The sequence below is a fragment of the Pan paniscus genome, chromosome 6 (assembly GCF_029289425.2).
Source record: "Pan paniscus chromosome 6, NHGRI_mPanPan1-v2.0_pri, whole genome shotgun sequence".
Lineage (NCBI taxonomy): Eukaryota > Metazoa > Chordata > Mammalia > Primates > Hominidae > Pan > Pan paniscus.
In genome coordinates, this window is record NC_073255.2 from 180,141,104 (window position 1) to 180,167,736 (window position 26,633).

General features: G+C 43.7%; 3 protein-coding genes across 6 annotated transcripts in view; 2 read left to right on the forward strand and 1 right to left on the reverse strand.

Moving 5' to 3' along the window:
• The first annotated feature begins 190 nt into the window (after positions 1–190).
• Positions 191–25,475, forward strand: CASP2 (caspase 2). 4 transcript variants are annotated; one of them, XR_004672681.2, is made up of 13 exons: positions 191–322; positions 3,315–3,465; positions 4,087–4,254; positions 4,404–4,485; positions 6,002–6,096; positions 6,369–6,545; positions 11,685–11,813; positions 11,966–12,056; positions 15,541–15,690; positions 16,424–16,533; positions 16,691–16,872; positions 24,753–24,967; positions 25,093–25,475. XR_004672681.2 is itself a non-coding variant. In XM_003820542.3 (11 exons), the coding sequence occupies exons 1-11, from the start codon at positions 249–251 to the stop codon at positions 16,820–16,822; spliced, it is 1,359 nt and encodes a 452-aa protein (XP_003820590.1). In that variant the 5' UTR covers positions 191–248; the 3' UTR covers positions 16,823–19,463. The 4 variants fall into 4 exon arrangements, 2 of the variants coding, with proteins under 2 accessions (XP_003820590.1, XP_034821035.1); XM_003820542.3 differs by lacking the exons at positions 24,753–24,967; positions 25,093–25,475 and having other exon boundaries at positions 16,691–19,463; XM_034965144.4 differs by lacking the exons at positions 16,424–16,533; positions 16,691–16,872; positions 24,753–24,967; positions 25,093–25,475 and adding an exon at positions 12,142–12,202.
• Positions 24,275–24,922, reverse strand: LOC100977259 (adenosine 5'-monophosphoramidase HINT1-like). Its single transcript, XM_034965154.3, has one exon. The coding sequence runs from the start codon at positions 24,920–24,922 to the stop codon at positions 24,440–24,442; it is 483 nt and encodes a 160-aa protein (XP_034821045.1). The 3' UTR covers positions 24,275–24,439.
• CLCN1 (chloride voltage-gated channel 1) overlaps positions 25,265–26,633 on the forward strand; it is a 40,867-nt gene continuing 39,498 nt past the window's right edge. Inside the window, exon 1 of the mRNA XM_055115472.1 lies at positions 25,265–25,371. The gene's annotated coding sequence lies outside the window, so the exon portion shown is untranslated. The remainder of the gene's footprint in view (positions 25,372–26,633) is intronic.

Here is a 26,633-nt window from a genome sequence, read left to right on the forward strand (position 1 = left end):
TCCCCTCCTTTTGTCTGTCCGCCGAGCACCCCACTTCACCCCATTGGACCGCGCGGCCACCGCTAGAGCTCTGCGCCTGCGCACGCACCGGGCCGGGGACTGGGTGGCCTGGTGTGTGGGCGCGGCAGGGCGCAGGCGCAGGCGCAGTGTGCGTCCGCGTCTGAGGGGAGGGATGTGGGGGAAGCGACGGCCCACGGTTTGTTTGGGCTGTGGGCGGTGCGCAGCGCAGAGCCCGGGAAAAGCGGGAAATGGCGGCGCCGAGCGCGGGGTCTTGGTCCACCTTCCAGCACAAGGAGCTGATGGCCGCTGACAGGGGACGCAGGTAAGTAGGGAATGGTCTTAGGGCTCCCTAGGGGAGCCCAGGGAAGGGGAGCGTGGCCCCCAGGCGTGCGGCCCTGCAGCCCCCTCCCCTTGGAGCCCCGGAAAGCAGCCGTGTCCGCGCTTCCTGCCAAGGGTGGGAGGCCCGCCCGAGCCGCTCCGAGCCTGACTCCGCGCAAGGGCCCGCGGGCGGACCTCTTGGCCTTGTCTCTCGTGGGAAAAGACTGCCCCAGTCTCCCTTTGTTCAACCCACGAGGGTTCTAAAGGGGAGGTCTTTGCAGTCCTGCCCGCTCTTGGCTTCTCTTGAAGATTCTTCATCCTTTCCTCTGGCTCCCTTATGAGGGAAACTGTAAAAAGACCATACTCTGTCTCCTTAAAAATCGACGAGACCTTCTGCAGACCTCGGTGCTCTGCCTGATGTGCATTTGATTTGTATCGATTGTATCATGATCTGCATGGCTTTGCATAGAATGACCAGATTTTCAAAGAAGTCAATACAGGGTTTGGAAATTGAGTACTTTTGGCAGAACAAGGGGGTTCCTGTGACTCCAAGTGTCCATGCCTCTGCCCCGGTCATTCCATTTCATGGCAGTCATCACCCAGGAGAACATTGTAATGCGTCCTGCTCGAGACTGAAGATTAAGGTCTTCGCAAAGGGAACCTGCAGAGGGACACAGAATTAAGACGTAGGAACTCCGTGGTGCCCTTCGCCCCTCCTCCCCTTCCAGTTGTGTCCTGAAATTCTAAATGATTGGAAACTTTTATAATGTTCACGTTTAAGACTCATATTACAGAGTAGAGGAAGGAGCGTGTGTGCAGAGGGGGGGTGATGCTTCAGATTAAAACTAAACAGTTGATTGAAAATTCAAGTCTGGAACTCGAGAGAGTTAAGAACTATAAGTCAGTAAGTTGCAAGTATGGGTGAGATTGTCTAGGGAAAGGCTCTTTGAAGGGGCGTCCCTAATGGAATATCAATATTAAGGGCAGGCCAAAGGCCCTCTAAAGAAAACAGGAACTGGGTAGGCAGAGAGAAGACTCCCAAAGAATGCTGTCATGGAAACCAGAGTAAGAGAACGATTTAAGGAGCGAATACTACTGGTAAACTAATGGAAGAAATCTGCTGCACCACTGGTTAGTATCCCAGCTGCAGTGTTATATGTGATCGTTATTACTGCTTTGACGTATTCGAAAGTGATTCATTCTTAAATAGGTTTTTTTATCTGTATAGCTCTTTTTCTTGTAGCCGGTTTTTCCTGAAAGCCTTGGGTAACGGAAATATTACAATAAAAAGAAGGAAAAATGAAACCTCAGATTCATTGGCTGCTTCCAACCCACTTCATCTGTTTTAGGATCCCACCTGCTATCTTAGTTCTCCCAGTTCTTCCAGGACCCAGCTCTTCCCTCTTCTAACTATAAATCTCTCACCCAATAACATCTGCAAGCCAAGTGCATCCATTCCATAGATGTGTGGTATTTCACTGACTCTAAGATACACATTTTTTCCCTCCCCCTTTTTTTTAGACGGAGTCTTTGCTCTGTCACCCAGGCTGGAGTGCAGTGGAATGATCTCAGCTCACTGCAACCTCCATCTCCAAGGTTCAAGCAATTCTCCTGCCTCAGCCTCCCGAGTAGCTAGGACTACAGGCATGCAGCACCACACTCGGCTAATTTTTTGTATTTTTAGTAGAGACAGGGTTTCACCATGTTGGCCAGGCTGGTCTTGAACTCCTGACCTCAGGTGATCTGCCCACCTTAGCCTCCCAAAGTGCAGGGATTACAGGCATGAGCCACCGTGCTCGGCCTCCCCTCATGTTTTAACACCTTAGAAATCAGAATGCATTTTAGAGTAGGTTTTTAAGTTATAAATGGAAGTTATTATATCTTCACTGCTATCAGGTGCCACCCTTCCTGTTGTTACATATGTGGAAAATGTGACAGGGCAGGCTAGAGAACTCTGGATTTATGTAAACTAGGCATGTAGATGACATATATTGGCAATAGGATTATTTTAGTTTATAAGCAGAAGCTGATCTCTTTGCAAGCCTGTAGCAAAATTAGCTGGAGGTGACAGCACATGCCTGTAGTCCCAACTACTTGGGAGGCTGAGGCAGGTGGATCGCTTGAGTCCAGGAGTTCTGGGCTATAGTGTGCTATGCCAGTCACGTGTCCACATTAAGTTCAGCATCAGTGTGGTGATGTCCTGGGAGTCAGGGTCCACCAGGTTGCCTAAGGAAGGGTGAACCAGCCCAGGTCAAAAACGGAGCAAGTCAAAACTCCTGTGCTGCTCTGTAATGGGATCATACCTGTGAATAGCCACTGCACTCCAGCCTGGGTGGCACAGTGAGACTCTTTTAAAGTAGATAGATAAATACCTATCCACTGTGACTTTCTGTCATACTTTCTGCTTATCCACATCTTAACAGGATTCTGATCATTTCTAGAGCCATTTTGTCACTGGAACTTAAAAGTTTTAAAAAACATGTAATTATATGTTTATATCACTAGTGAAAGAGAGTTAGTGTCTGCCTCATTTATTTTCTGTTAAAGCCATTGGCTTGAGTTTTTGCCATAGTGTTTTAACCCTCATCCAAGATCATTATAAACCTACATCACTTTCACCAGCTTAGATAATGTGAGATGTTTTCTGAAATAATTCTCTTTACTAAAATTGGTCTATCAGAGAAGTATTCCTTCTCATAAATATGTGTACTTGGGGGTATTATTTTGCTTAAGACAGATATTTCCCTCTTCTAGTCAGACCATTCATCTCAGATGATCTCAGCTGAACATAAACCATAAGGAATTAGACATTATTTTCTTATGATCAATGTGTTCCTGCTTAGTACATCTTTGATTTAACCAGATTCAAGAAATATGCATAATCTTGGTTATTATAAGTCTTATTCTTTTTGTTCTTCCTATTCATGCCTCTTCCACTCCACTCTTCTGTGTCAAATTGTGACTTGACAGCCTTTCCTTCTACCGTTTATCTGTAGGATATTGGGAGTGTGTGGCATGCATCCTCATCATCAGGAAACTCTAAAAAAGAACCGAGTGGTGCTAGCCAAACAGCTGTTGTTGAGTGAATTGTTAGAACATCTTCTGGAGAAGGACATCATCACCTTGGAAATGAGGGAGCTCATCCAGGTATCTGGAGGCAAAAGAGAGAAGATAAATTGATCATGGGGTGGGAATAGAGCATGACAAAATATGGAAAGGATGTCGTATCTTTCTTCCTTTTTTTTTTTTTTTTTTTTTTTTTTTTTGAGACAGAGTCTCTGTCTCCCAGGCTGGAGTGCAATGGCGCGATCTTGGCTCACTGCAGCCTCTGCCTCCCAGGTTCAAGTGATTCTTCTGCCTCAGCCTCCCAAGTAGCTGGGACTACAGGCAGGTGCCACCATGCCTGGCTAATTTTTTGTATTTTTAGTAGAGACGGGGTTTCACTGTGTTAGCCAGGAGGGTGTCGATCTCCTGACCTCATGATCCACCTGCCTCGGCCTCCCAAAGTGCTGGGATTACAGGTGTGAGCCACCACACCCAGCTGGATGTTGTACCTTTCTAAAGAAATGGAAATGCCCTTCTACCATAGAGCATTTGAGAGAAATGATATATAACTCAAAAATAACAGGAAGGACTTCACCCAAACATACTTTTCCTGTAAAAAGAATTCTTGAGATGGATGAGGACTCTACTAGGAAGCTCATGTGGAGAAATAGAATTATAGCTAGAGAAGTAAATATGATTTCATGTTTTATTCTTGTGTCTTAGGCCAAAGTGGGCAGTTTCAGCCAGAATGTGGAACTCCTCAACTTGCTGCCTAAGAGGGGTCCCCAAGCTTTTGATGCCTTCTGTGAAGCACTGAGGGAGACCAAGCAAGGCCACCTGGAGGATATGTTGCTCACCACCCTTTCTGGGCTTCAGCATGTACTCCCACCGGTATGAAGCTTTAGTAATATGGGGTGTTGGGAAGGGTTAGTTTGACTGGAAAGGAATTTGTAAGTCAGAGTGAGGGAGACTAGATTTTGTTGTATTTGGACCGGACCACTTCCCTAAGGTCTGTCATCATGAGTTTTGATTTCTTACAGTTGAGCTGTGACTACGACTTGAGTCTCCCTTTTCCAGTGTGTGAGTCCTGTCCCCTTTACAAGAAGCTCCGCCTGTCGACAGGTGAGAATTGATGGACTAAAAGGGGTCCCAGGCCGGGTGCCGCGGCTTACGCCTATAATCCCAGCACTTTGGGGGGCCAAGGCGGGTGGATCACCTGAGGTCAGGAGTTCGAGACCAGCCTGGCCAACATGGTGAAACCCCGTCTCTACTAAAAATATAAAAACTAGCTGGGCGTGGTGGTGGGTGCCTGTAATCCCAGTTACTCGGGAAGCTGGGGCAGGAGAATTGCTAGAACCCAGGAGACGGAGGTTGCAGTGAGCCAACACGGTGCCACCGCACTCCAGCCTTGCCAACAGAGTGAGACTCAGTCTCAAAAAATAAAATAAAATAAAATAAAAAGGAGGGGGGTGTCCCAGATTGACTTCCCCTTTCTCGTCTGGTATCTGGCTTTGTCCTAACATGAGCCTTTTTTTTTGTTTTTTGTTTTTCAGAAATAGGGTCTTGTTCTGTCACCCAGGCTGGAATGCAGTGACACCATCATAGCTCACTGCAGCCTTGAACTCCTGGGTTGAAGGGCTCCTCCTGCCTCAGCCTCCCAAGTACCTGGGATTACAGGTGCATGCCACCACACCTAGCTCATTTTTAAATTTTTTGTAGAGAAGGAGTCTCACTTTGTTACCCAGGCTGGTGTCAAACTTCTGGCCTCAAGTGATCCTTCCGCCTTGGCCTCCCAAAGTGCTGGGATTATAGGCGTAAGCCACCATGCCCAGCTGAGACATAGTTTATATTGGGAACAGTTGTCAGTGAATTTGTTAAGGGCTAGTAGGACAGTTTATGCAGGAGTTTGTGTTGTTTTTTTTTTTTTTTTCTTCTTGTGACGGAGTCTTGCTCTGTCGCCCAGGCTGTAGTGCAATGGCGCAATCTCGGATCACTGCAAACTCTGCCTCCTGGGTTCAAGTGATTCTCCTGCCTCAGCCTCCTGAGTAGCTGGGATTACAGGTGCGTGCCACCATGCCCAGCTAATTTTTTGTGTTTTTAGTAAGAGATGGGGTTTCACCATCTCCTGACCTCGTGATCTGCCTGCCTCGGCCTCCCAAAGTGTCGGGATTACAGGCATGAGTCACCGCGCCCGGCCCAGGCAGGGTGTTATTAATAGTTGGTCCATTTCCCTTCCACCCCAGATAACAGTTTTTATGATAATTGGCCCTTTGAGTAGCATGTATGGGCAGAAAGTTCATGCTCAATTGGCCTCTAAAAAGCTGAATGAGAAAAGACCACATTTGGGGCCACCAGCCTGCTGATGGAGCATCCTAGTGATTGGAACGAGGCTTTTATCAGCTAGCCCATTCGGTCATTCAGCCAGTTGAGCATCTGCTACATGCAGGCTATGTGCAGAGAATCCTTTAGTGAGCTAAAACTAAGAGTCTCTGCCCTCATGAAGCTTACAGGTTTGGGTAGTGAGTGAGACCAATATTTATCACAACCCAGTTGCAAGAGATGTCTGAAGTTACAATGACATATTAAGATTGATGGTTAAGTTATATACTAGTTTTTTGGTTTTCTGTCTATACCACAGATACTGTGGAACACTCCCTAGACAATAAAGATGGTCCTGTCTGCCTTCAGGTGAAGCCTTGCACTCCTGAATTTTATCAAACACACTTCCAGCTGGTGAGTTTTTGCATAATGACAAGAGGAAGGGAGTTGGGAAATTAGACACCCTTCCTGGGAACCTGAACTTAGTTTGCATGTACATTTCCTTTCTGCCTTATTAGTCAGAAAGTTGTTACTGGTTAAATGCCTTCTGTGAGCATTTGTCTATTTTTACCTGCTGGGGGTTAAGAAGAAAAATACGATGTCTTTGTTTTCTTGAAATGTCTAATCTAGCCGAGGAATCATCTGTTATCAAGACGCTCATGGTCTAACTGGCCTCTCCTCCACAGGCATATAGGTTGCAGTCTCGGCCTCGTGGCCTAGCACTGGTGTTGAGCAATGTGCACTTCACTGGAGAGAAAGAACTGGAATTTCGCTCTGGAGGGGATGTGGACCACAGTACTCTAGTCACCCTCTTCAAGCTTTTGGGCTATGACGTCCATGTTCTATGTGACCAGACTGCACAGGTACCTGAGGTGGGAAAAATTGACATGTAAATTAGAGGACTGAACAACACTTTGGGACCAGAGACATCTTTTGCTCCTGTGCCTGCTGGGATATGTCTTAAAAGTTGGTTTACTCTACTTACATTTTTACTCACTCTGTTCTGCCTCTCACCTTGCATTCTAGTAAGAAAGAATTAGGGCCAGCCAGCCATTTTAGTGTTGACATCTCAGGTTGTGGTTTCATAAAGTAATAATAGTCCGCAGTTGGGGTCTCACTTTTTTTTTTTTTTTTTTAAAGACACAGTTTAGCTCTGTCACCCAGGCTGGAGTGCAATGGCACGATCTCGGCTCACTGCAACCTCTGCCTACCAGGTTCAAGCGATTCTCCTGCCTCAGCTTCCTGAGTAGCTGGAACTGCAGGCGCATGCAACCATACCTGGCTAATTGTTGTATTTTTAGTAGAGACGGGGTTTTGCCATGTTGGCCAGGCTGGTCTCAAACTCCTGACCTCAGGTGATCCGTCCCCCTCGGCCTCCCAAAGTGCTGGGATTATAGGCATGAGCTACAGCACCTGGCTGGGAAAGTATTCTTAACATTTGTGTAATCACAAGTCATAGGGTAGATTGTTTGTGGACCAGATTTCTAGAAATTGTAAACATTTTCATTATGGGCTGTTCGTCATTAACCTCAGTTACTGTACTGCACAACTGACTTTGTGACCTTTAGGGTTTCTATTTTGCAATCAGTAATGGCCTATTTGTAGATTCATATTCACTCTTTATTTTGATTCCAGAATAGTAGAACTTTCTTAAACTTACTTTGAGGTTGTCAGTGGTGAAATTAAAATTTCTAGGAGATTCACTTTGGTCTGTTGGGATAGAGGATCTTTGTTTTCCATTCAGCATTGTCTGTAGTCTTCATTTCTCTTTCTTAGCTGCCCTCCTGTGAGAGTAATTATGTATTTACTATATTTTTGGCAAGGCCAGTTTCATCCACAGGTACCTGGGTGTTGTCCTTTACATGCTATTTTTGCCAGCTTCCCCATTGTAGCATATGCAATGTAGTTAAATCCACCCTTGCTTCAAAGCCACGGCAGCAACAGCTGCTTCAGTCATCAAGTATTCAGGTAGTTTATACACTTTCCTGAGAAGTCTGCTGGGCATAAAGGGGCAAAGGGCAGGGTACCAGCCATAATTCCTACAGAAGGTCACTTAACAAAATGTGCACTGTGTGTGTTTTCTTAGAGGTTTTGGTCTAGCCATGTCTTTTACTAGAAATCTATTATGTCATGGTTTTTCAAGTTGTATGCAGCTGATAAAGGATCTTACATGTCTAATAGTTAAAGATAAAATACTGAGTCACTAAGTCAGCTATATACTGCTGTTTTCTCAGAGACTGTCAGATTTGGTGAGTTTATGAGCTCACTTCATAAATAGCATTTCCATTTATGGTAAGCCTGATGCATATTCAGTGACCTATTGGATTCTAATTCTTTGGTTGAATTGCTCTGTAACTGGAATTGCAGTAGAGTTGAACTTCAAGCACCTTATGATGGGGGACTATGTGAGCTGCCACAGATTTTAAAGATCAGATGAGGGAGTTTTGACATCAGCATAAAAGGAAGTGTGTCCTTTTATATTCCTAACAACCAAACAAGATTAGAGAAAAAATCTTCTGTCATAGCTAAGAAGAAGAAGCGCCTAGGTAGATATGATCAGAAGGATAAGTGGAGGAGGCAGAACTTAAGCTGGCCTTGAAGGATAGAAGTTACTGAAGCAATGAGGAGTGGTGAAGCTACCCTAGGCAAGGAGAACAGTATGTGGACAAGAAATGTGTGTGTTATAAACCAGGTAGTTGCAATGGGTGTCATCATTTGGTGCACTGGGCATTTGCACAGAATGCTCTCTTCCTGGTGGGATCTCCCTAGAGACTCAACTCGTTTATCGTATAGCTATTTGGCAAGCAAAGAAACAGAACCAAAAAAAAAAAAAGATCCTCTTTTCTTTCCCTATCAAATCTTTCTTACTTAAGAGAGGAATTCCATTTAAAAACAGGAAATAGTATAATTAGTCTTGGAGACTCCTCTTCCCCTGATAGTGCTGCAGTGAACATGGGTATTCTCACTGCCCAGATGTTTTCACTTTTCTCTTTGTTAGTAAGTTTTCATTGCATCTACTTCATGAGGTTACTAGTTCTAGAATTATGATTTACCCTATGTTAGGAAACGTACTCTTCAAAGTGGAAATTTCCTTTTACCATGTGGTATTGTTTTTTTAGCTTGCATTTGGGTCACAAACTGCTTTGAAAATGTAGGGACAAGCTATGGGTTATCCCTGGAAAATGCAGCTGCCCATATAATTTAGCATATAATTTCAGAGGGTTCACAAGTTACTCTCTTCACGTCCCCCAACCCCTAGCCAAAAATACACTTAGGAGTTAAGAACCCTGCTATTTATAGAAGTACTGTAATTTTATCAAAAACAAATCTGCAGATCCTATTTTAAGCTATGCTACTTGTGGAAGAATTCCTCCAAATGTCTAATCCCCATTTATTGAATGGTTTAGTCTTAACTAAGTTTGGTTACAAAGTGCGTGTATTCTTTTTTTGGACATTGTTTTCTGTTTACTGACCTAATCTCACTAAATTCAAAATGCTCATGATTCGGTGCCCGGTATATAATTTTTGTTTTCTTTTTTTTTATTTTGATATGGAGTTTCACTTTTGTTGCCCAGGCTAGAGTGCAATGGCGCGATCTGGGCTCATTGCAACCTCTGCCTCCCGGATTCAAGCAATTCTCCTGTCTCAGCCTCCTGAGTAGCTGGGATTACAGGCGCATGCCACCACGCCCGGCTAATTTTTGTATTTTTAGTAGAGACAGGGTTTCATCACATTGTTCAGGCTGGTCTCAAACTCCTGACCTCAGGTGATCCACCCGCCTCGGCCTCCCAAAGTGCTGTGATTACAGGCGTGAGCCACCACGCCTGGCCTTTGTTTTCTTCTTTGAGCAAAATTAACTTCTTTAACTATTAAATGTTAAATTCTATTAGCGTCAGCTCCAGAGGAACATTCACAGTTACGTATTCTCTTGAAATTACATATTCTTGAAAGAATTTTTTGATTATCCGTCATTACTTTAAGATTTCTATTATTATGTTGGCTTCTGCTTAGAAAATACAGATACTTTTCAACAACACCAGTCTCTTTATTTCTAGTTATATTGCAGACTTTCAGATATTTTATGTAATTGCATCTCAATTATCTACAAACAGAAGTATTCTGAACAGATAAATTAGTAGCTCTCAAACTTTAACATATCACAGTGTCCTGGAGGGCTTGTTAAAACACATTTTGCTGGAGCCCAAGATTTCATGTTTCTTCCAAGTTCCTGGGTGATGCTGCTGTTGCTGCTTTAGGGGCCACACTTTGAGAACTACTGCAATATGTTATAGAAGTGTGCTTTTTATTTTGGCAGTGTGTGTGATTAAATATATGTGTGTTTTAACTCTTCCACCCAGATAACTTACTTATTTTCATTACATTTTATTCAAGTTTATAATAAAATGAACTTGTTTTCTTTCTGCCCATCTCAGAAGACCCAGACATCGTGAATTATAGAGGGAGGCATAGGTTTAAACATGTGTGCCCAATTATTATGCTCTTTAGGTACACAGTATAACTTTCTGATGGATGGACCAAATGCTTAAGGTAGTGCTCTTCATGTATCGCAACTTAGTGCAAGATAAACAATATTCTCCAGGCATGGTGGCACATGCCTATGGTCCCAGCTACTCTAGAGGCTGAGGCAAGAAGATTCCTTGAGCCCAGGAGTTCTAGGCTGTAGTGTGCTATGCTGATCAGGTGTCCAAACTAAGTTCATCATCAATATGGTAACCTCCTGGGAGTGGCGGACCACCAGGTTGCCTAAGGAGGGGTGTACCAGCCCAGGTCAGAAATGGAGCAGGTGAAAACTCCTGTGCTGATCAGTAGTGATCTTACACCTGTAAATAGTCACTGCACTCAAGCCTGGGCAATATAGCAAGATCCTGTCTTTAAAAAAAAAAAAAGATAAACAGGAAAAGAGTTCTTAAGTTGGACTACAACATTGACCAGTAATAGATTTCTTTGAGAAAAAACTCCTTATTCGACATGCACATTGTAATGGCACATTTTTTGCAATGTGTCCCAGACACAGTGATCGGTTTTTGTTTTTTTTTTGAGACAGGGTCTCTCTCTGTCACCCAGGCTACAGTGCAGTGGTGCAGTCACAGCTCACTGCAGCCTCAACTTCCTAGGCTCAAGTGATCCCTCCACCGTAGCCTTTAGAGTAGCTGGGACTATAAGCATGCACCACCATGCCTGGCTAATTTTTTTTTTTTAAAGATGGAGTCTTGCTAGGTTGCCCAGGCCAAGTCCTTTGTCATAATATCTCATTTTTATCTTCACAAACTTAGAGAAAATATCCTCATAATTTTTTTTTATAAAGTGAAAAGTGAGGTCTCAAGGGTCTGAGTAAGCTGTTCCAACTCATGAAGCCAAGGTTCAAACCTAGATTAATCTGAACCCAGGGCCTGTGTATGTAATTACTGCCCTGTACAGAATCCTCCTTCATAGCATGCTCTTTCTGAAACAAAGCATTTTATACAGTCATTGTCATTATCTCTTGGACACTTAGAATCTTAGAAGACAACATACAAGTATTGCTATTCTCTACTATCATGATGCTGTCACAGAACAGTTTATTTTCGTGTAGCTGAATGTGCATGTTACTTATTCATAGCTACACTTTGAGTCACCCTTGTGCCATTTATATACAAGGGCAGTTGCTCTAATGAAGGATCTGGTTATGAACTCAGAATTAATCAGAGTTGACCAGCTCATGATTAGCTTCTTTAGTAACTTGCTTTAATCCAGGAGCTGTTTGCCTATCAGTGAGTCTGAATCTGTATTCAGAATATTGTGTCTGAACTCATATGCATTTTTCTGGTGAGTCCATAGCTTTCTTTAGTCTCTCAAAAGGTCTCTTCTTTTATCATTGACCACAGGAATATACAGAAAGCGTTTTATCTTCTAATAGCTTAGGGTTTCAAAAAGAAACCAAACTTTGATGCTTATGTTGGTGCTGACCTTAGTGCACAACACTAAACATTCCTTTCTTTTAGGAAATGCAAGAGAAACTGCAGAATTTTGCACAGTTACCTGCACACCGAGTCACGGACTCCTGCATCGTGGCACTCCTCTCGCATGGTGTGGAGGGCGCCATCTATGGTGTGGATGGGAAACTGCTCCAGGTGCGGATACCCTGGTGGAAGCCAACTGTTGAAACCAGGCTGCTTTACATCCTACCTGCTGTCTGTCAAGTGATGGCTACTGTTGCATGTGTAGGACTTAGGAGGCCCCGCTGAATGCCTAACCTCCCTTCTTCCTTCTTTCTTTCTGGCAGCTACAAGAGGTTTTTCAGCTCTTTGACAACGCCAACTGCCCAAGCCTACAGAACAAACCAAAAATGTTCTTCATCCAGGCCTGCCGTGGAGGTGAGTGCCCTAGCAGACCAGCACCTGGGTGGTGGCTCCTGGGCGGCCTCCCACCAGCTCTCACTTTCCTGTTTGCTCCTCTCAGGTGCTATTGGATCCCTTGGGCACCTCCTTCTGTTCACTGCTGCCACCGCCTCTCTTGCTCTGTAAGTGTCTCCCAATGCATGGGGTGTGCTGGGACTTGGGCAGCCCATGGCTCTCAGGCTGGTCAGCTCTCCGTGCACCACCATATCCTGTTCTCAGGTCTCTTATCAGTGTCTTTGCCTTCCTTTCTGAGAACTCTTACTCTTTTCTGTGCTTCATTAACTCTGGTGCCCTTTTTTTGGTTACTCATTCCAGTTACGGATTTTTGATCTGTCTTTTTCCTGTCCTTCTTATTTTATCTCCTTTCTTTCACTCTTTGTCCTTTTCACTTGTACCATGTACTTCCCTGTTTACCTACACTTCCATCCTTGCCTCCTTTCTTCTTACCATTCGTGGGTCATGCAGGATAGCAGAACAGAATCCGTGTTGGCCTCTGACTCTTCCTTTTCTGTGAGCTGCTGCTGCCCCTCTTTCTCTCATGCAGTCTGTTTTACTCCTTTAAGAGCCAGGACTGCAGGACAAGGATTAAAAGACACATAGGCGTGCTTCTCATCCTGGAGGAAAATAATAGTAATTAAGAGCCCTAACTTTGGAGTCAAATTCTGACTTCACCATTTACTAGTAACGTGAAGTTAAAGAAGTTAAATGGCATCCCTCCATCTCAGTTTCCTCAATATAAAATGAAAATAGTCCTTGTACCTACTTCATAAGGTGCTTGTGATGGTTAAATTAGATTATGCATTTAAGGGCTTACATAGCTCAGTACCTGGCTCACAGCACATCCACAAAATATGCCAGCTGTAACTCTTAAAACACGATCAGTGCCATAAAGGGCTTATAGTTTGCTTTAAAGGTCACTTTGTCCAAACATTCAAATAATTACTTTTTTAATCTCTCGTGTGGCCAAATGTAAATAGCTAATATTATTGTCATCCTGATCTAGTATTACCGCAGAATATAGTCTGCTAAGGCCCTGCAACATGACTCAGACTACGGCAGTTACTACCGCAAAAGCAGAAGGAAAGGTGGCCTCTCTAAGGAGCAGACCAGTTACTCAGGAAAATAAAGTAAATATATATGAAGTAGCTTAAGACTAGTTCACAGGCCTCATGTAAGCAAAGGTGAAATTAGCAAGGTACAAACTGTACTTAGGAAGGAGTATGCAGTAAGAGTAGATCATTTTAAGTGAGGGTAGTTTAAAGAGATTTTGTGGATAAGATAAGGCTTAATTTGTACCCGGAGTAATTTGATTTACATAGTTATAGAGTAGTATCTAGAGTCTGTCGTAGGAAAGAAACAATACAATATGATAAGCACACTGAGATTCAGAGGGCATGTTGTGTCTCCCCTCCTCCCAAACAAATGCTCGGATCTGATCTTAAAACAGCATCTGTGTGAGTATGTGAGATGTGGCTGGTCCCAGTGAAGTGGGTTCACCTCCTTACAAACCTTTAGTCATAACTGAGATTTTGGACATCAGCAGGTAAAAGTAAGGAACAGCTGGGAGCTTAAGTAAGAAATAATGTGATGAATTGTTTTTCCAGCAAGGTTGCCGTGGAGGGGGCTGCACTAACGAAAGAGGTTATGGGTCAGCAACTTTACTTTTCATTCCCTGCTCTATCCCCAGGCCCAGGGCACTGCCTGATGCATGGTAGCACTTATAAATGTTGAATGAATGGATGAAAATTAATCTGGCTGAAAAACTGTAGGTATTATGTAAAAAACAAATATGAGGATATTGTGACAAAAGAACCAGTGGCATTTATTGATTGATGGATCTGTGATGTAAAGGTGAGAGAGGAATTCTCCTTTCTCTTTAGCTTGGCCTGTTTCCTTTAGGCGTCTTTACTAACAAAACGACATTAAATTGTGATTTTCTCCTCCTATATCCAGGTATTTAATACACTGTTGGATCTGGATAAGGAGTAATTGCTCTTTTCTGGAGTAATCTGGATCTTTTGCTCTGTCTCTCTAACTTTTCTGAAATTAAATCCTTCAAGGAATGACCAGTAGCCAATTGTTCCATTGAAAATTTGAGTTCACCTGTCTTCCTGCTGTATTTGGTTAATATAATTAATGTCTAGAAAAAGCTCCACCCCCCTGCCCCAGTCAGCTTCTAAACTGGAATGTAAGCTCCATGACGGCAGGAATTTTCTCTTCACTCTATCCCTAGGCCTTAAAGTAAGACAGTGCCCAACACATGGCAGTTGCTTGACACATTTTTATTAAATCTGTGCTTTGGTCCTTTTCCCCCCAATTCTTGAAGCTTCCCTTCTTTCCTAGGCTCCCTCGACATTGCATGGATCAGGAAGTACTGTAAAAGAGCATACTCTTACTTTTGATGTGTTGACCTGAGAGTCCTCCCCATCTGTCTTTCCTACTGACAGCACCCCTGCCCACACCCAAAATAAAACAACATCATCAAAAATAAGAGTCTGTCTTGGGATACATAAGGCTTGTATCAAGAGCAAGGATCTGCTCAGGGTATGTTGAGAAATTACTGCTAAAATTGAATAAGGATGATCTTTTTAAATTTTCTGGGAGAAAATAGTCAAATTCTCTTCATTTTAAGTTTTTCCTCTTAAAATTTTCATAAGGCCAGGTGCAGTGACTCATGCCTATAATCCCAACACTTTGGGAGGCCGAGGCAGAAGGATCACTTGAGGCCAGGAGTTCAAGACAAGCCTGGTCAACGTAGCAAGACCCCATCTCTATTAAAAAAAGAAAAAAAAAAGATTTAAAAAGTTATTTTAAAAAATAAATTAAAATTTTTTTTTCTTAAATCTTGGATGCTTGCTGTAATTTATCTTATGAAGTTAATAAACATAGTGCTTCGAAGATATCAAAACCACCTTGGAAACAACTGATCATACTTAGTTTTATTATTTTTTTGATACATAGTTCGAGGTTGTAATTTTTATATAGCATACATATGGTAACCGTATTTGTTAATTACCTTGTTTTTTCTTGTTTATGTAATTAAATATATCAATATTTTATTATGTATTGCAATAAAAAGCACTGTGACTCCCAGGCATATTGTTAATTGAACAAGTGAGTTGTGGACTTAGATGATTTTCAGTTCCATTTACAAGGAGTATTTGATTTGGCATTTTCCCTGTCTTATACAGAATGGGAACTGCTCCAGCCGCATAGATGTGCATGTGCTTGAGCGTGGTGCCCGGTGTGTATGAGGCATCCCCTGAGTAACAGATGCATGCTGAGAGAGTAATAATTTTTTTTTTTTTTTTTTTTTAGTTTATCAGCCATAGGTTGGAGGCAACAGCTGGAAATGGCTCTTCCCCTTCAAGGTTGTAGGGAACGTGGGCTTGCCTGTGACAGGCCCAAGAGAGATAGGAAGAAGTAACATCATTGTCCATTGTGTCTGCCTTTGTTACAGATGAGACTGATCGTGGGGTTGACCAACAAGATGGAAAGAACCACGCAGGATCCCCTGGGTGCGAGGAGAGTGATGCCGGTAAAGAAAAGTTGCCGAAGATGAGACTGCCCACGCGCTCAGACATGATATGCGGCTATGCCTGCCTCAAAGGTACTTTGAGTTCCAAAAGAGTTGAGTCATACCTCATTTTGTTGCACTTTGCTTTATTGTGCTTTGCAGGTACAGGTTGAGTATCCCTTATCTGAAGTGTTGGGACCAGAAGTGTTTCAGATTTTGGATTTTTTTGGATTTTGGAATATTTGCGTTATACTTACTAGTTGAGTGTCCCTATCCAAATATTCTAAATTTAAGACACTCCCGTGAGCACCTTCTTTGAGCATCATATTGGCACTTGGAAAGTTTCAGATTTTGAAGCATTTCAGATTTTTTGGATTTGGGATGCTCAGCTGCTTTTGACAAATTGAAGGTTTGTGGCAATCCTTTGAGCATCTGTCAGCATCATTTTTCTATTGGCATGCCTCTGTTAGCATTTTTCAGCAATAAAGTATGTTTTAATTCCAGCATATGCATGTTTTAGACATAATGTTGTTGCACACTTAATAGACTGTAGGATAGTAACCATAACTTCCGTATACACTGGGAGACCTGAAAATTTGTATGACTTGCTTTATTGCCATATTCACTTTCTTAAGCTGGTCTGGAAACAGACCTACGGTATCTCCAAAGTATGCCAATAATCCAAAAGAGTGTACCCTCCTAGACTTAGATTCTTCATGCTGGGTTCTCTGACTAGGGAGGGTGCAGGTGTCATGGCCGAGTCTAGTTTGGGAAGTGCAGTTGTGTGATGGCATTCACACTGTGATTAATGCCCTTTTGGTTGCAGGGACTGCCGCCATGCGGAACACCAAACGAGGTTCCTGGTACATCGAGGCTCTTGCTCAAGTGTTTTCTGAGCGGGCTTGTGATATGCACGTGGCCGACATGCTGGTTAAGGTGAGCCGGCGGGCTCCGTGAACCCTGTGTGTCTCCACAGTGCTCTACTTTCCTCCTCTCTTGAATGCTCTTTCATAGTCCCTCTCTTGTTCCCGTTGTGCTGCTCTTCTGAAGCCCGAGATTCTCAGACTTGGGCCTATTGGTTCTGCCCCTCCAGGTGAACGCACTTATCAAGGATCGGGAAGGTTATGCTCCTGGCACAGAGTTCCACCGGTGCAAGGAGATGTCTGAATACTGCAGCACTCTGTGCCGCCACCTCTACCTGTTCCCAGGACACCCTCCCACATGATGTCACCTCCCCATCATCCACGCCAAGTGGAAGCCACTGGACCACAGGAGGTGTGATATAGAGCCTTTGATCTTCAGGATGCACGGTTTCTGTTCTGCCCCCTCAGGGATGTGGGAATCTCCCAGACTTGTTTCCTGTGCCCATGATCTTTGCCTTTGAGTGTGGGACTCCAGGCCAGCTCCTTTTCTGTGAAGCCCTTTGCCTGTAGAGCCAGCTTTGGTTGGACCTATTGCCAGGAATGTTTCAGCTACAGTTGAAGAGCCTCACAAGTGAAGTTGTAAACACAGTGTGGTTATGGGGAGAGGGCATGTAAGTTCCCCATATTTGTGTTCAGTTCCAGCTTTTGTAGATGGCACTTTAGTGATTGCTTTTATTACATTAGTTAAGATGTCTGAGAGACCATCTCCTATCTTTTATTTCATTCATATCCTCCGCCCTTCTTGTCCTAGAGTGAGAGTTTGGAAGGTGTCCAAATTTAACGTAGACATTATCTTTTGGCTCTGAAGAGGCAAACATGACTAGAGACGCACCTTGCTGCAGTGTCCAGAAGCGGCCTGTGCGTTCCCTTCAGTACTGCAGGGCACCCAGTGGAAGGACACTCTTGGCTCGTTTGGGCTCAAGGCACCGCAGCCTGTCAGCCAACGTTGCCTTGCATTTGTACCTTATTGATCTTTGCCCATGGAAGTCTCAAAGATCTTTCGTTGGTTGTTTCTCTGAGCTTTGTTACTGAAATGAGCCTCGTGGGGAGCATCAGAGAAGGCCAGGAAGAATGGTGTGTTTCCCTAGACTCTGTAACCACCTCTCTGTCTTTTTCCTTCCTGAGAAACGTCCATCTCTCTCCCTTACTATTCCCACTTTCATTCAATCAACCTGCACTTCATATCTAGATTTCTAGAAAAGCTTCCTAGCTTATCTCCCTGCTTCATATCTCTCTCCTCTTTACCTTCATTTCATCCTGTTGGCTGCTGCCACCAAATCTGTCTAGAATCCTGCTTTACTGGATCATGTAAATGCTCAAAGCTGTAATGTAGTTCTTTGTTCCTGCTTTCTCCTTCAGTATTAAACTCTCCTTTGATATTATGTGGCTTTTATTTCAGTGCCATACGTGTTATTTTTTTCAACCTAGAAACCTTTATCCCTGCTTATCTGAAACTTCCCAACTTCCCTGTTCTTTAAGACTTTTTTTTTTTTTTTTTTTTTTTTTTTTGAGACGGAGTCTCGCCCTGTTGCCCAGGCTGGAGTGCAGTGGCGCTATCGCGGCTCACTGCAACCTCTGCCTCCCAGGTTCATGCCATTCTCCTGCCTCAGCCTTCCAAGTAGCTGGGACTACAGGCGCCCGCCACTGTGCCCAGCTAATTTTTTTGTATTTTTAGTAGAGACAGGGTTTCACCATGTTAGCCGGGATGGTCTTGATCTCCTGACCTCATGATCCACCCACCTCAGCCTCCCAAAGTGTTGGGATTACAGGCGTGAGCCACTGCGCCCGGGCAAGACCTTTTTTTTAAGAAAAAAAAAAAAAAAAACTTCCATTCTTTCTTCCTCCAGTCTGTTCTCCACATAACAGAGTAGTTTTGGTTTTTAATTTTTTTTTTGGTTGTTAGGTGTTTTTTGTTTTTTAAGGTGAGTTCTCACTATGTTTCTCAGACTGGTCTCGAACTCCTGGCCTCAAGCCATCTTCCCGCCTCAGCCTCTCAAATAGCTGGGCCTACAGGCATGAGCCACCACACCTGGCCAGGTTTTGGTTGTTTAAATATAAATCTGATCACCCGCCTGCTTAGAACCCTTCTGCTTTCTATTACCCCTCATTTAAAATGTAAACTCTTCACCTTGGTTTATGAGAACTGGTTCTTGCCTTCCCCTTGAACCTCATTAAATGGTGATTTCTTGCTAAGCTCCAGCCGGAGTGGTCTCCTCTCAGCTTCTAATTTTGTGCTCTTTCCTGCCCTTTTCCTGGGCCTTCTCAGCTCTCCACCCCCACCACTCTTGACTCAGGTGGTGTCCTTATTCCTCAAGTCTTGACAATTCCCGGGCCCTTCAGTCCCTGAGCAGTCTACTTCTGTGTCTGTCACCACATCTTGTCTTTTCCCCTCATTGCATTTATTGCAGTTTATATGTATGCTACTTTTACTTGTTCATTTCTGTCTCCCCTACCAGGCTGTAAATGAGGGCAGAAACCTTGTTTGTTTTATTCACCATCATGTACCAAGTGCTTGGCACATAGTGGGCCTTCAGTAAATGTTTGTTGAATAAAAGAGGGAAGAAGGCAAGCCAACCTTAGCTACAATCCTACCTTTTGATAAAATGTTCCTTTTGACAATATACACGGATTATTATTTGTACTTTGTTTTTCCATGTGTTTTGCTTTTATCCACTGGCATTTTTAGCTCCTTGAAGACATATCATGTGTGAGATAACTTCCTTCACATCTCCCATGGTCCCTAGCAAAATGCTAGGCCTGTAGTAGTCAAGGTGCTCAATAAATATTTGTTCTATGAGCTGGGTGGTTTGAAGCCTTGCTGCCAAGTCCTGCCTTTGGGTCGACATAGTATGGAAGTATTTGAGAGAGAGAACCTTTCCACTCCCACTGCCAGGATTTTGTATTGCCATCGGGTGCCAAATAAATGCTCATATTTATTACTGATGTGTACTCAATATCTGTTTCTGTAGATACTCAGTCCTCTGAAGCCCACAGATTTCGTTTCCTTAGCCCCTTACACTGCAGCATTCCTTACCACCTAACAAGGCATACCCAGACCTGAAAACCCCTTCTTGTTTTGCTGCTGTGATCCTGTAAATATATGCAGGTGTGGGCCCATCTCAGTTTGCGTAGTCCTGGGATTTCTCACAGATGAAATGGAAGTCATTAGCAAACAGTGCTGGTTCTTGATTATTTAGACTATGAGATGTAGGCTGCCATAACAGATTGGGCTGGAATAGAAGGATGGGAGAGTGAAGATAGTAAAATTCCATTTCTTACCTGGTTGCATTTAAGGTCTTCTAGAGTGGGCATAGATTGTAAGAGAATTCTAGTGCAGCATAGAAGAGATCAAAGCAATGAATTTGTGTAAGTTGGGATATTTTGGGGGTGCATTGTATCTAAAGGATATGCCTGAGAGGTAAGTGCAGGTGCAGATGGGCCATGGAATTTGGCAAGAGATGGAATGTTCTGTAGGAACTTTGTACAGAAGTTTTGGTAGGAAACAAACCTTTTTTTTTTAAATACGGGGTTTCACCATGTTGGCCAGGCTGGTCTCTAACTCCTGGCCTCAAGTGATCAGCCCGCTTCGGCCTCCCAAAGTGCTAGGATTATAGGTATGAGCCACCTATAACAAACCAGAAACAAAACTTTTTTGTTTGGTAGGAAACAGCTGTGGGAGCTGGAAATATTGTTGAGCCATACAGAGAAGGGGATGGCAGTCTAGGAAGAGCAGAAGGGGATTGAGGTGAGCTGAAGCACCTCGGCAGATAGAGCAGAATTTGGTACAGAACACTGGAGACAAAAGGGCATGAAAAATGGACTGAAACTGGTTGGTTGTACTGCAAGAAAAACAACCATGGGATAGCCTCAAGGGAAGGATACAAAATCTAGGACAGGCGAAGAAATTATGGAAATAGTGGAAGTAAGATAAATACCCATTTTCAGGATAGGACGCATTTTCAGTGGTGTGATATGTTTGAGAATTACAGAGCAGTATCTCTGAACTGGATTCCATGTCCTCCCCGCCCCCCAACCCCCTTGCCCTTGAATAAGGGTATGAGGTTGAATTTCACAGCTCTGCTCTCTTCTGCTTACCTCTGCCAGAGGATTCTCTTCTAAAATTATCCCCCTCCCAGAGCTGGGGGCTGCCCTCTGCTGCCCTCCTCCATCCTGTTTCCTCTAATGGGGAAAAGGAAAACAGGAAGAAGGAAAAACTGTAATATCAGACCAAAGCTGATTTTTTTTTAATTTTTAAAATTTTATTCTATAAAATAGAGATGAGGTCTCACTATGTTGTTCACACTGGTCTCAAACATCTGGGTTCAAGTGATCCTCCTACCTCGGCCTCCCAGAGTACTGGGATCACAGACATGAGCCACCACACCCAACCAAAGCTGTGATATTAAGAATGGTGCCAGACTGGCCGGGCGTAGTGGCTCATGCCTGTAATCCCAGCACTTTGGGAAGCTGAAGCAGGTGGATCACCTGGGCTCAAGAGTTTGGGACCAGCCTGGGCAACATGGCAAAACCCCGTCTCTAAAAAATAAAGAATGGGGCCAGGCACAGTAACACATACCTATAGTCCCAGCTACTCAAGAGGCTAAGGAGAGAGGATTGCTTGAGCCCAGGAGTTGAAAACCAGCCTAGGCAACATAGTGAGACCCCCATCTTTAAAAAAAAAAAAAAAAAAAAAAAAAGGAGGAAAGACGTCTAATCTGAGAAGGAGGAAGACATTAATAATAGCTACAACTGTTTGAGTCCTTGGTATGTTGTAGGCATTGAGAGGAGCTTTCCATTTCATCTTCCCCATGCTTCTGTGAAGGAGTCATTTTCCCTTTTGTTTTTGAAACAATTTTGCTGTTGTTGCCCACGCTGGAGTACAATGGCGTGATCTCAGCTCACTGCAACCTCTGCCTCCCAGGTTCAAGCGATTCTCCTGTCTCAGCCTCCCGAGTAGCTGTGATTACAGGCACATGCCACCACGCCCAGCTAATTTTTGTATTTTTAGTAGAGATGGGGTTTCACCATGTTGCCCAGGCTGGTCTTGAACTCCTGAGCTCAGGTGATTCACCCACCTCAGCCTCCCAAAGTGCTGGGATTATAGGCGTGAGTGAGCCACCGCGACTGGCCACAAATGTAGCTTTAACGATATGGACTCTAGAATTCAGTAGATCTGATTTTGAATGCTGGCTCTGCCTTTGAAGATATTGGAGACCTTGATCAAGGTAGCTAACACAGCCCCAATTTCCCTTATTTAAAAATGAGGAAAATTGTGTCTACCTTCCAATGTCCCTATGAGGATTAAATGTGATGATGCATGTAAATCACATGGTGTTAATGCATAAAAAATGCTTGATAAATGTTAACTCACAGAATGAGCTTCAGTTTAATATGAGTGAACAGTTCTTACTATGAATCAAACACTATAGCACATTTTTGTTTTGTTTTGAGATGGAGTCTCACTCTGTCGTGAGGCTGGAGTGCAGTGGTGTGATCTCGGCTCACTGCAATCTCCGTCTCCCGGGTTCGAGTGATTCTCCTACCTCAGCCTCCCGAGTAGCTGGGATTACAGGCGCACGCCGCCACGCCCAGCTAATTTTTGTATTTTAAGCAAAGACGGGGTTTCACCATGTTGGCCAGGACGGTCTCAATCTCTTGACCTCGTTATCCACCCACCTCGGCCTCCCAAAGTGCTGAGATTACAGGTGTGAGCCACCGCGCCCAGCCTATAGCATGTTTTTTTTTGCATGTGTTATTTTATCTTCTTAACCCTCTAGTTACTGCCTTTCTGAGGAAACTGAGGTCAGGATGTGAAACCAAAGCTGTCAGTTTGAGCGTATGCTAACAGCCTTGCTTCTGTGACTTATTCTGGCATGAAGGATTTTTTTCCTCCTTTTTTTGGGCTGTAAGATTCCTCCCATTGGGCTGTGGGAATGAAACTGAGACCCAAACCTTATTCCATCTTAAGTCCTAATTAGGTAGGAGTTTGGGGAAAAAATGTATCATGTTTGAAAAGCCAGAAGGGGGAGAAAGAGACCTGTCGAATACTACAGGGAAAGCCTGACGTGCAGGGGATGGGAAAGGACTAAGGATGCTTAAAGTATAAGGAGGCTGGCTGGGCGTGGTGGCTCACGCCTGTAATCCCAGAACTTTGGGAGTCCGAGGCGGGCGGATCATGAGGTCAGGAGATCTAGACCATCCTGACTAACACGGTGAAACCCCGTCTCTACTAAAACATACAAAAAATCAGCTGGGCGTGGTGGCGGGCGCCTGTAGTCCCAGCTACTCCGGAGGCTGAGGCAGGAGAATGGAGTGAACCCGGGAGGCGGAGCTTGCAGTGAGCCGAGATCGCGCCACTGCACTCCAGCCTGGGCGACAGAGCGAGACTCCGTCTCAAAAAAAAAATAAAAAAGAATAAGGAGGCAAGCCACAATAAAGAGGAGAGGAGACATGACCGCCAGTGGCATACACTACAAAGTGTCTTCAGAGGAAGTTATAGCTTAGCTGAAATTTCAGAAAGTAGGTGGCCACGGGTTCCATGGCTGCCTGGATATGCAGAGGGAAAGTGATGACTGAAAACACCTTTAAAGAACATAAGGGTTTCACTGCCCACTATGTTGGGGAGGCCAGACTGGAAGACGTGAGAGTCTGAAAACAAGGGTGTAACCCAGAAAGAAAATTCTTTCACCTATACCCAACACAAAACTTCTCCTCCATGTATCTTGCATGGCAACTTTTTACGATTTTCCTTCAAATAGCAATTCTATAAGCCTATGGGCTTTTAAACTTTTTGTATAATGGACCCTAGGATGATCTATTTAAACCCCAAAAGAGGCCGGGTGCAGTGGCTCACGCCTGTAATCCCAACACTTTGGGAGGCCAAAGCGGGCAGATTACCTGAGGTCAGGAGTTCAAGACCAGCCTGGCCAACATGGTGAGAAACCCGTCTCTACAAAAATACAAAAATTAGCTGGGCATGACTGTAAGTGCCTGTAATCCCAGCTACTCGGGAGGCTGAGGTGACAGAATCGCTCAAACCCGGGAGACGGAGGTTGCAGTGAGCAGAGATCGCGCCATTGCACTCCAGCCTGGGTGACAGTGAGAAACCATCTCAAAAAATAAATAAATAAAATAAATAAAACCCAAAAGAATATATATCATTTATGCATGCTTATGAATTTGCTTCCACATTCAGGAGCTTCACAGGAATCCCCAGAAGCCCATCTTTGTGCCTCCAAATAAGAACCTAAGCTACTAAGCCCAGCGGGATGATGGAGTGAGGAGTGGGCATGGTTTACATTTTCTTTTCTTGTTCTCTTGCAGGGATTTAAACCCATGGGATTTAAACTATTCCTAATTTCAAACACAGGATATTTACTCTCAAACCCTTGCCCACCAGCACTGGCAGTCTGTACATGTCTTTGACCCTCCTAATTTCAGAATCTGGTTTTAAGCATCGCAGTTGGTGCTTTCCTTCTAGACCACACGCTTCCACTCAGCTTGGCTGGATGTGAGCACTTCCCTCACTGCACTGGTCTCTGCCTTCAAATCTCAGAGTCCATGACTAGGCTGCTCTGTTTTAGGGACCTGTCTTTCTCAGAAATAGTAAGAAAGTCATAATTGCATCTCATATTTGTTGCTTATATTTATCAAGTTCCTACAGCAACTGATCACTTTCAGGAAAGCTATACTCCTCAAACGGGAGAATCTTGTTTCTGAAGCCCTCCAAGGAATGCAGTGTTACCTTGGCACTCTTATTTTTTTTTTCATGCAACAATGTCTTTTATTATGTATGCGGTTTTAAAATTATTTCTTGAATCTCTCCATACACAGGCAAAAATAAGTGTGCTACTTAACATACTGGAACTTGCCTAACTTAATTATTGCCCAGAGAAGGGAAAATTATCACCAAAATGTGCTTAACCAGGAGGCCAGTGCATCTGCCAACCTCCAAGAACATGGAGATGAACTTGATAGACAGGCTGTCCACCATCTGAACCTTTATTCACCAACATTTGATAACCCTTATTCAGGCCCAAATCAGCAGCACATTTCTTGCCAACAATCATTAAGTGTCCAAGAAGACTTTCGTCATCATCTTCTGCTGCAGAAATCTGGGATATATGTTTTTTCGATATCAACAGAAAATGTGTTGGTGCTTGAGGGGAAGTGTCATGGAAAGCAAGGCACTGGTCATCCTCAAAAATGATTTTGGCTGGGATTTCCTTGCAGATGATCTTCCCGAAGACAGTGTTGCCACCAGGCCGAGCGACCTGAGCCTTGGCGATCTCACCTGCTATCTCTGCCTGTCTCCCACGCAGCAGCCAGGATAGAGGCTCAGAAGGAGGGAGGAACCCACAGATTCTATTTTCTTTGTTAAGAAAGTAATCCTTTCTGCTCATACCAATCCCATAGATGTCTATCCTTATTTTCTGCCTGCAGAAAAGGTGGGTATCATCACAGAATGTTTAGTCTCTCAATTCATCACACATTTGTAATTTTTTGGAGAGATTATAGGCCTTGAGGTTTGTAGGATTGTTGTTACAGCAGGTGTTTTTTGTTTTTTTTTTAGCTACATTGGTGTATAATTGACAAATAGAAATTATACATATTTAATTACACTACTACTTGAGACCGTCATTACAGCAGTTACTACTGTTACCACTTGAAACCATCATTATGACCGAACAAAGGGACGAATGTAGACATGAAAACTTAAGAGAAAAGAAACTGTTTTAAGGAAAGGCAACATGAAGAAGAAGAGAGCTCCCTGCTTCTAGTGAGCAAAGGCAGCTCCCCTGCCGAGCTTCTCAGCCCTTCATATTTACTGGGTAACAAGAACAAGAAGGAGGTAATGATTGGTCAGCTGCTGAACTGATCACAGGTTCATATTGTTACTGACAGGCTTCAATTGTACCTAATCATAAGAAACATTTGTGCGGCCTCCAACAATGTACAACTTGATGTGTTGATATATGTGTACATTGTGAAATGATCATCACAATCAAGCCAGTTAACATATCCATCACCTCACATAGTTGCTTTGGGAGTGCAGGGAGGTGAGAACATTCAAGATCTACCCTCTTAGCAAATTTCAAGTATGTGGTATTACTACCTATAGTTACCATGCACATTAGATCTCCAGTACTTTCTCATCTTGTATAAGTGAACCTTGTATCCTTTGACCAAATTTCCCCATTCTCCCACCCCCTACTCCAGCCCAGACCCTGGCAACTACCCTCTACTTTCTGCTTCTATGAGTTTGACTATTTTAGATTCCACATACAAGTGCAATCATGCAGTATTTTTCTTTCTGTGTCTGCAATGTTTGACTTAGCGTAATGTCCTCCAAGTTCATCCATGTTGTCACAAGTGGCAGGATTTTCTTCTTTGTCAGGGCTGAATAGTATTCCATTATATATATTTATATACACATGACATTTTCTTTATTCATCTGTTAGTGGACACTTAGGTTGTTTCCATTTCTAGGCTATTGTGAATAATGCTGTAATGAACATGGGAGTGCAGATACCTCTTTGAGATACTGATTTCCTTTCCCTTGGATGTATGGGAGTTGCTGAGTCATATGGCAGTTCTGTTTTTACCTTTTGAGGAACTTTTATACTGTTTTTCATAATGACTATACCAGTTTACATTCCCACCAACGGTGCACAAGGGTTCCCTTTTCTCTGCATTCTCACTAACATTTATCTCATCTTTTTATTTAATTTTTTTTTGAGACATAATCTCACTCTGTAGACCAGGATGGATTGCAGTGGTGCCTTCCCAGCTCACTGCAGCCTCCACCTCCCGGGCTTCAGTGATCCTCCTGTCTCAGCCTCCCAAGTAGCTGGGACTACAGGCGTGCACCACCACGCATGGCTGATTTTTATATTTTTTATAGAGACGGGGTCTCCCCATGTTGCCAGGCTGGTCTCGAACTGCTGGGCTTAAGCATTCCACCCGCCTTGGTCACCCACATTGCTGGGATTATAAGCATGAACCATAATATCCATAGCCATAATAATGGCTATCTCTTGCTTTTTTGATAATAGCCATCCTAACAGGTATGAGGCGATATTGCATTATGATTTTGGTTTCCTGATGATTAAT

Bases quoted from the DNA above. Each gene is read 5' to 3' on its own strand.
- CASP2 (XM_003820542.3), top strand. From the start codon at position 249: ATGGCGGCGCCGAGCGCGGGGTCTTGGTCCACCTTCCAGCACAAGGAG. The intron at 4,255-4,403 runs GTATGAAGCTTT...GATTTCTTACAG, and splicing joins TTCAGCATGTACTCCCACCG to TTGAGCTGTGACTACGACTT. The intron at 6,097-6,368 runs GTGAGTTTTTGC...TCTCCTCCACAG, and splicing joins ATCAAACACACTTCCAGCTG to GCATATAGGTTGCAGTCTCG.
- LOC100977259 (XM_034965154.3), bottom strand. From the start codon at position 24,922: ATGAGCAGAAAGGATTACTTTCTTAACAAAGAAAATAGAATCTGTGGG.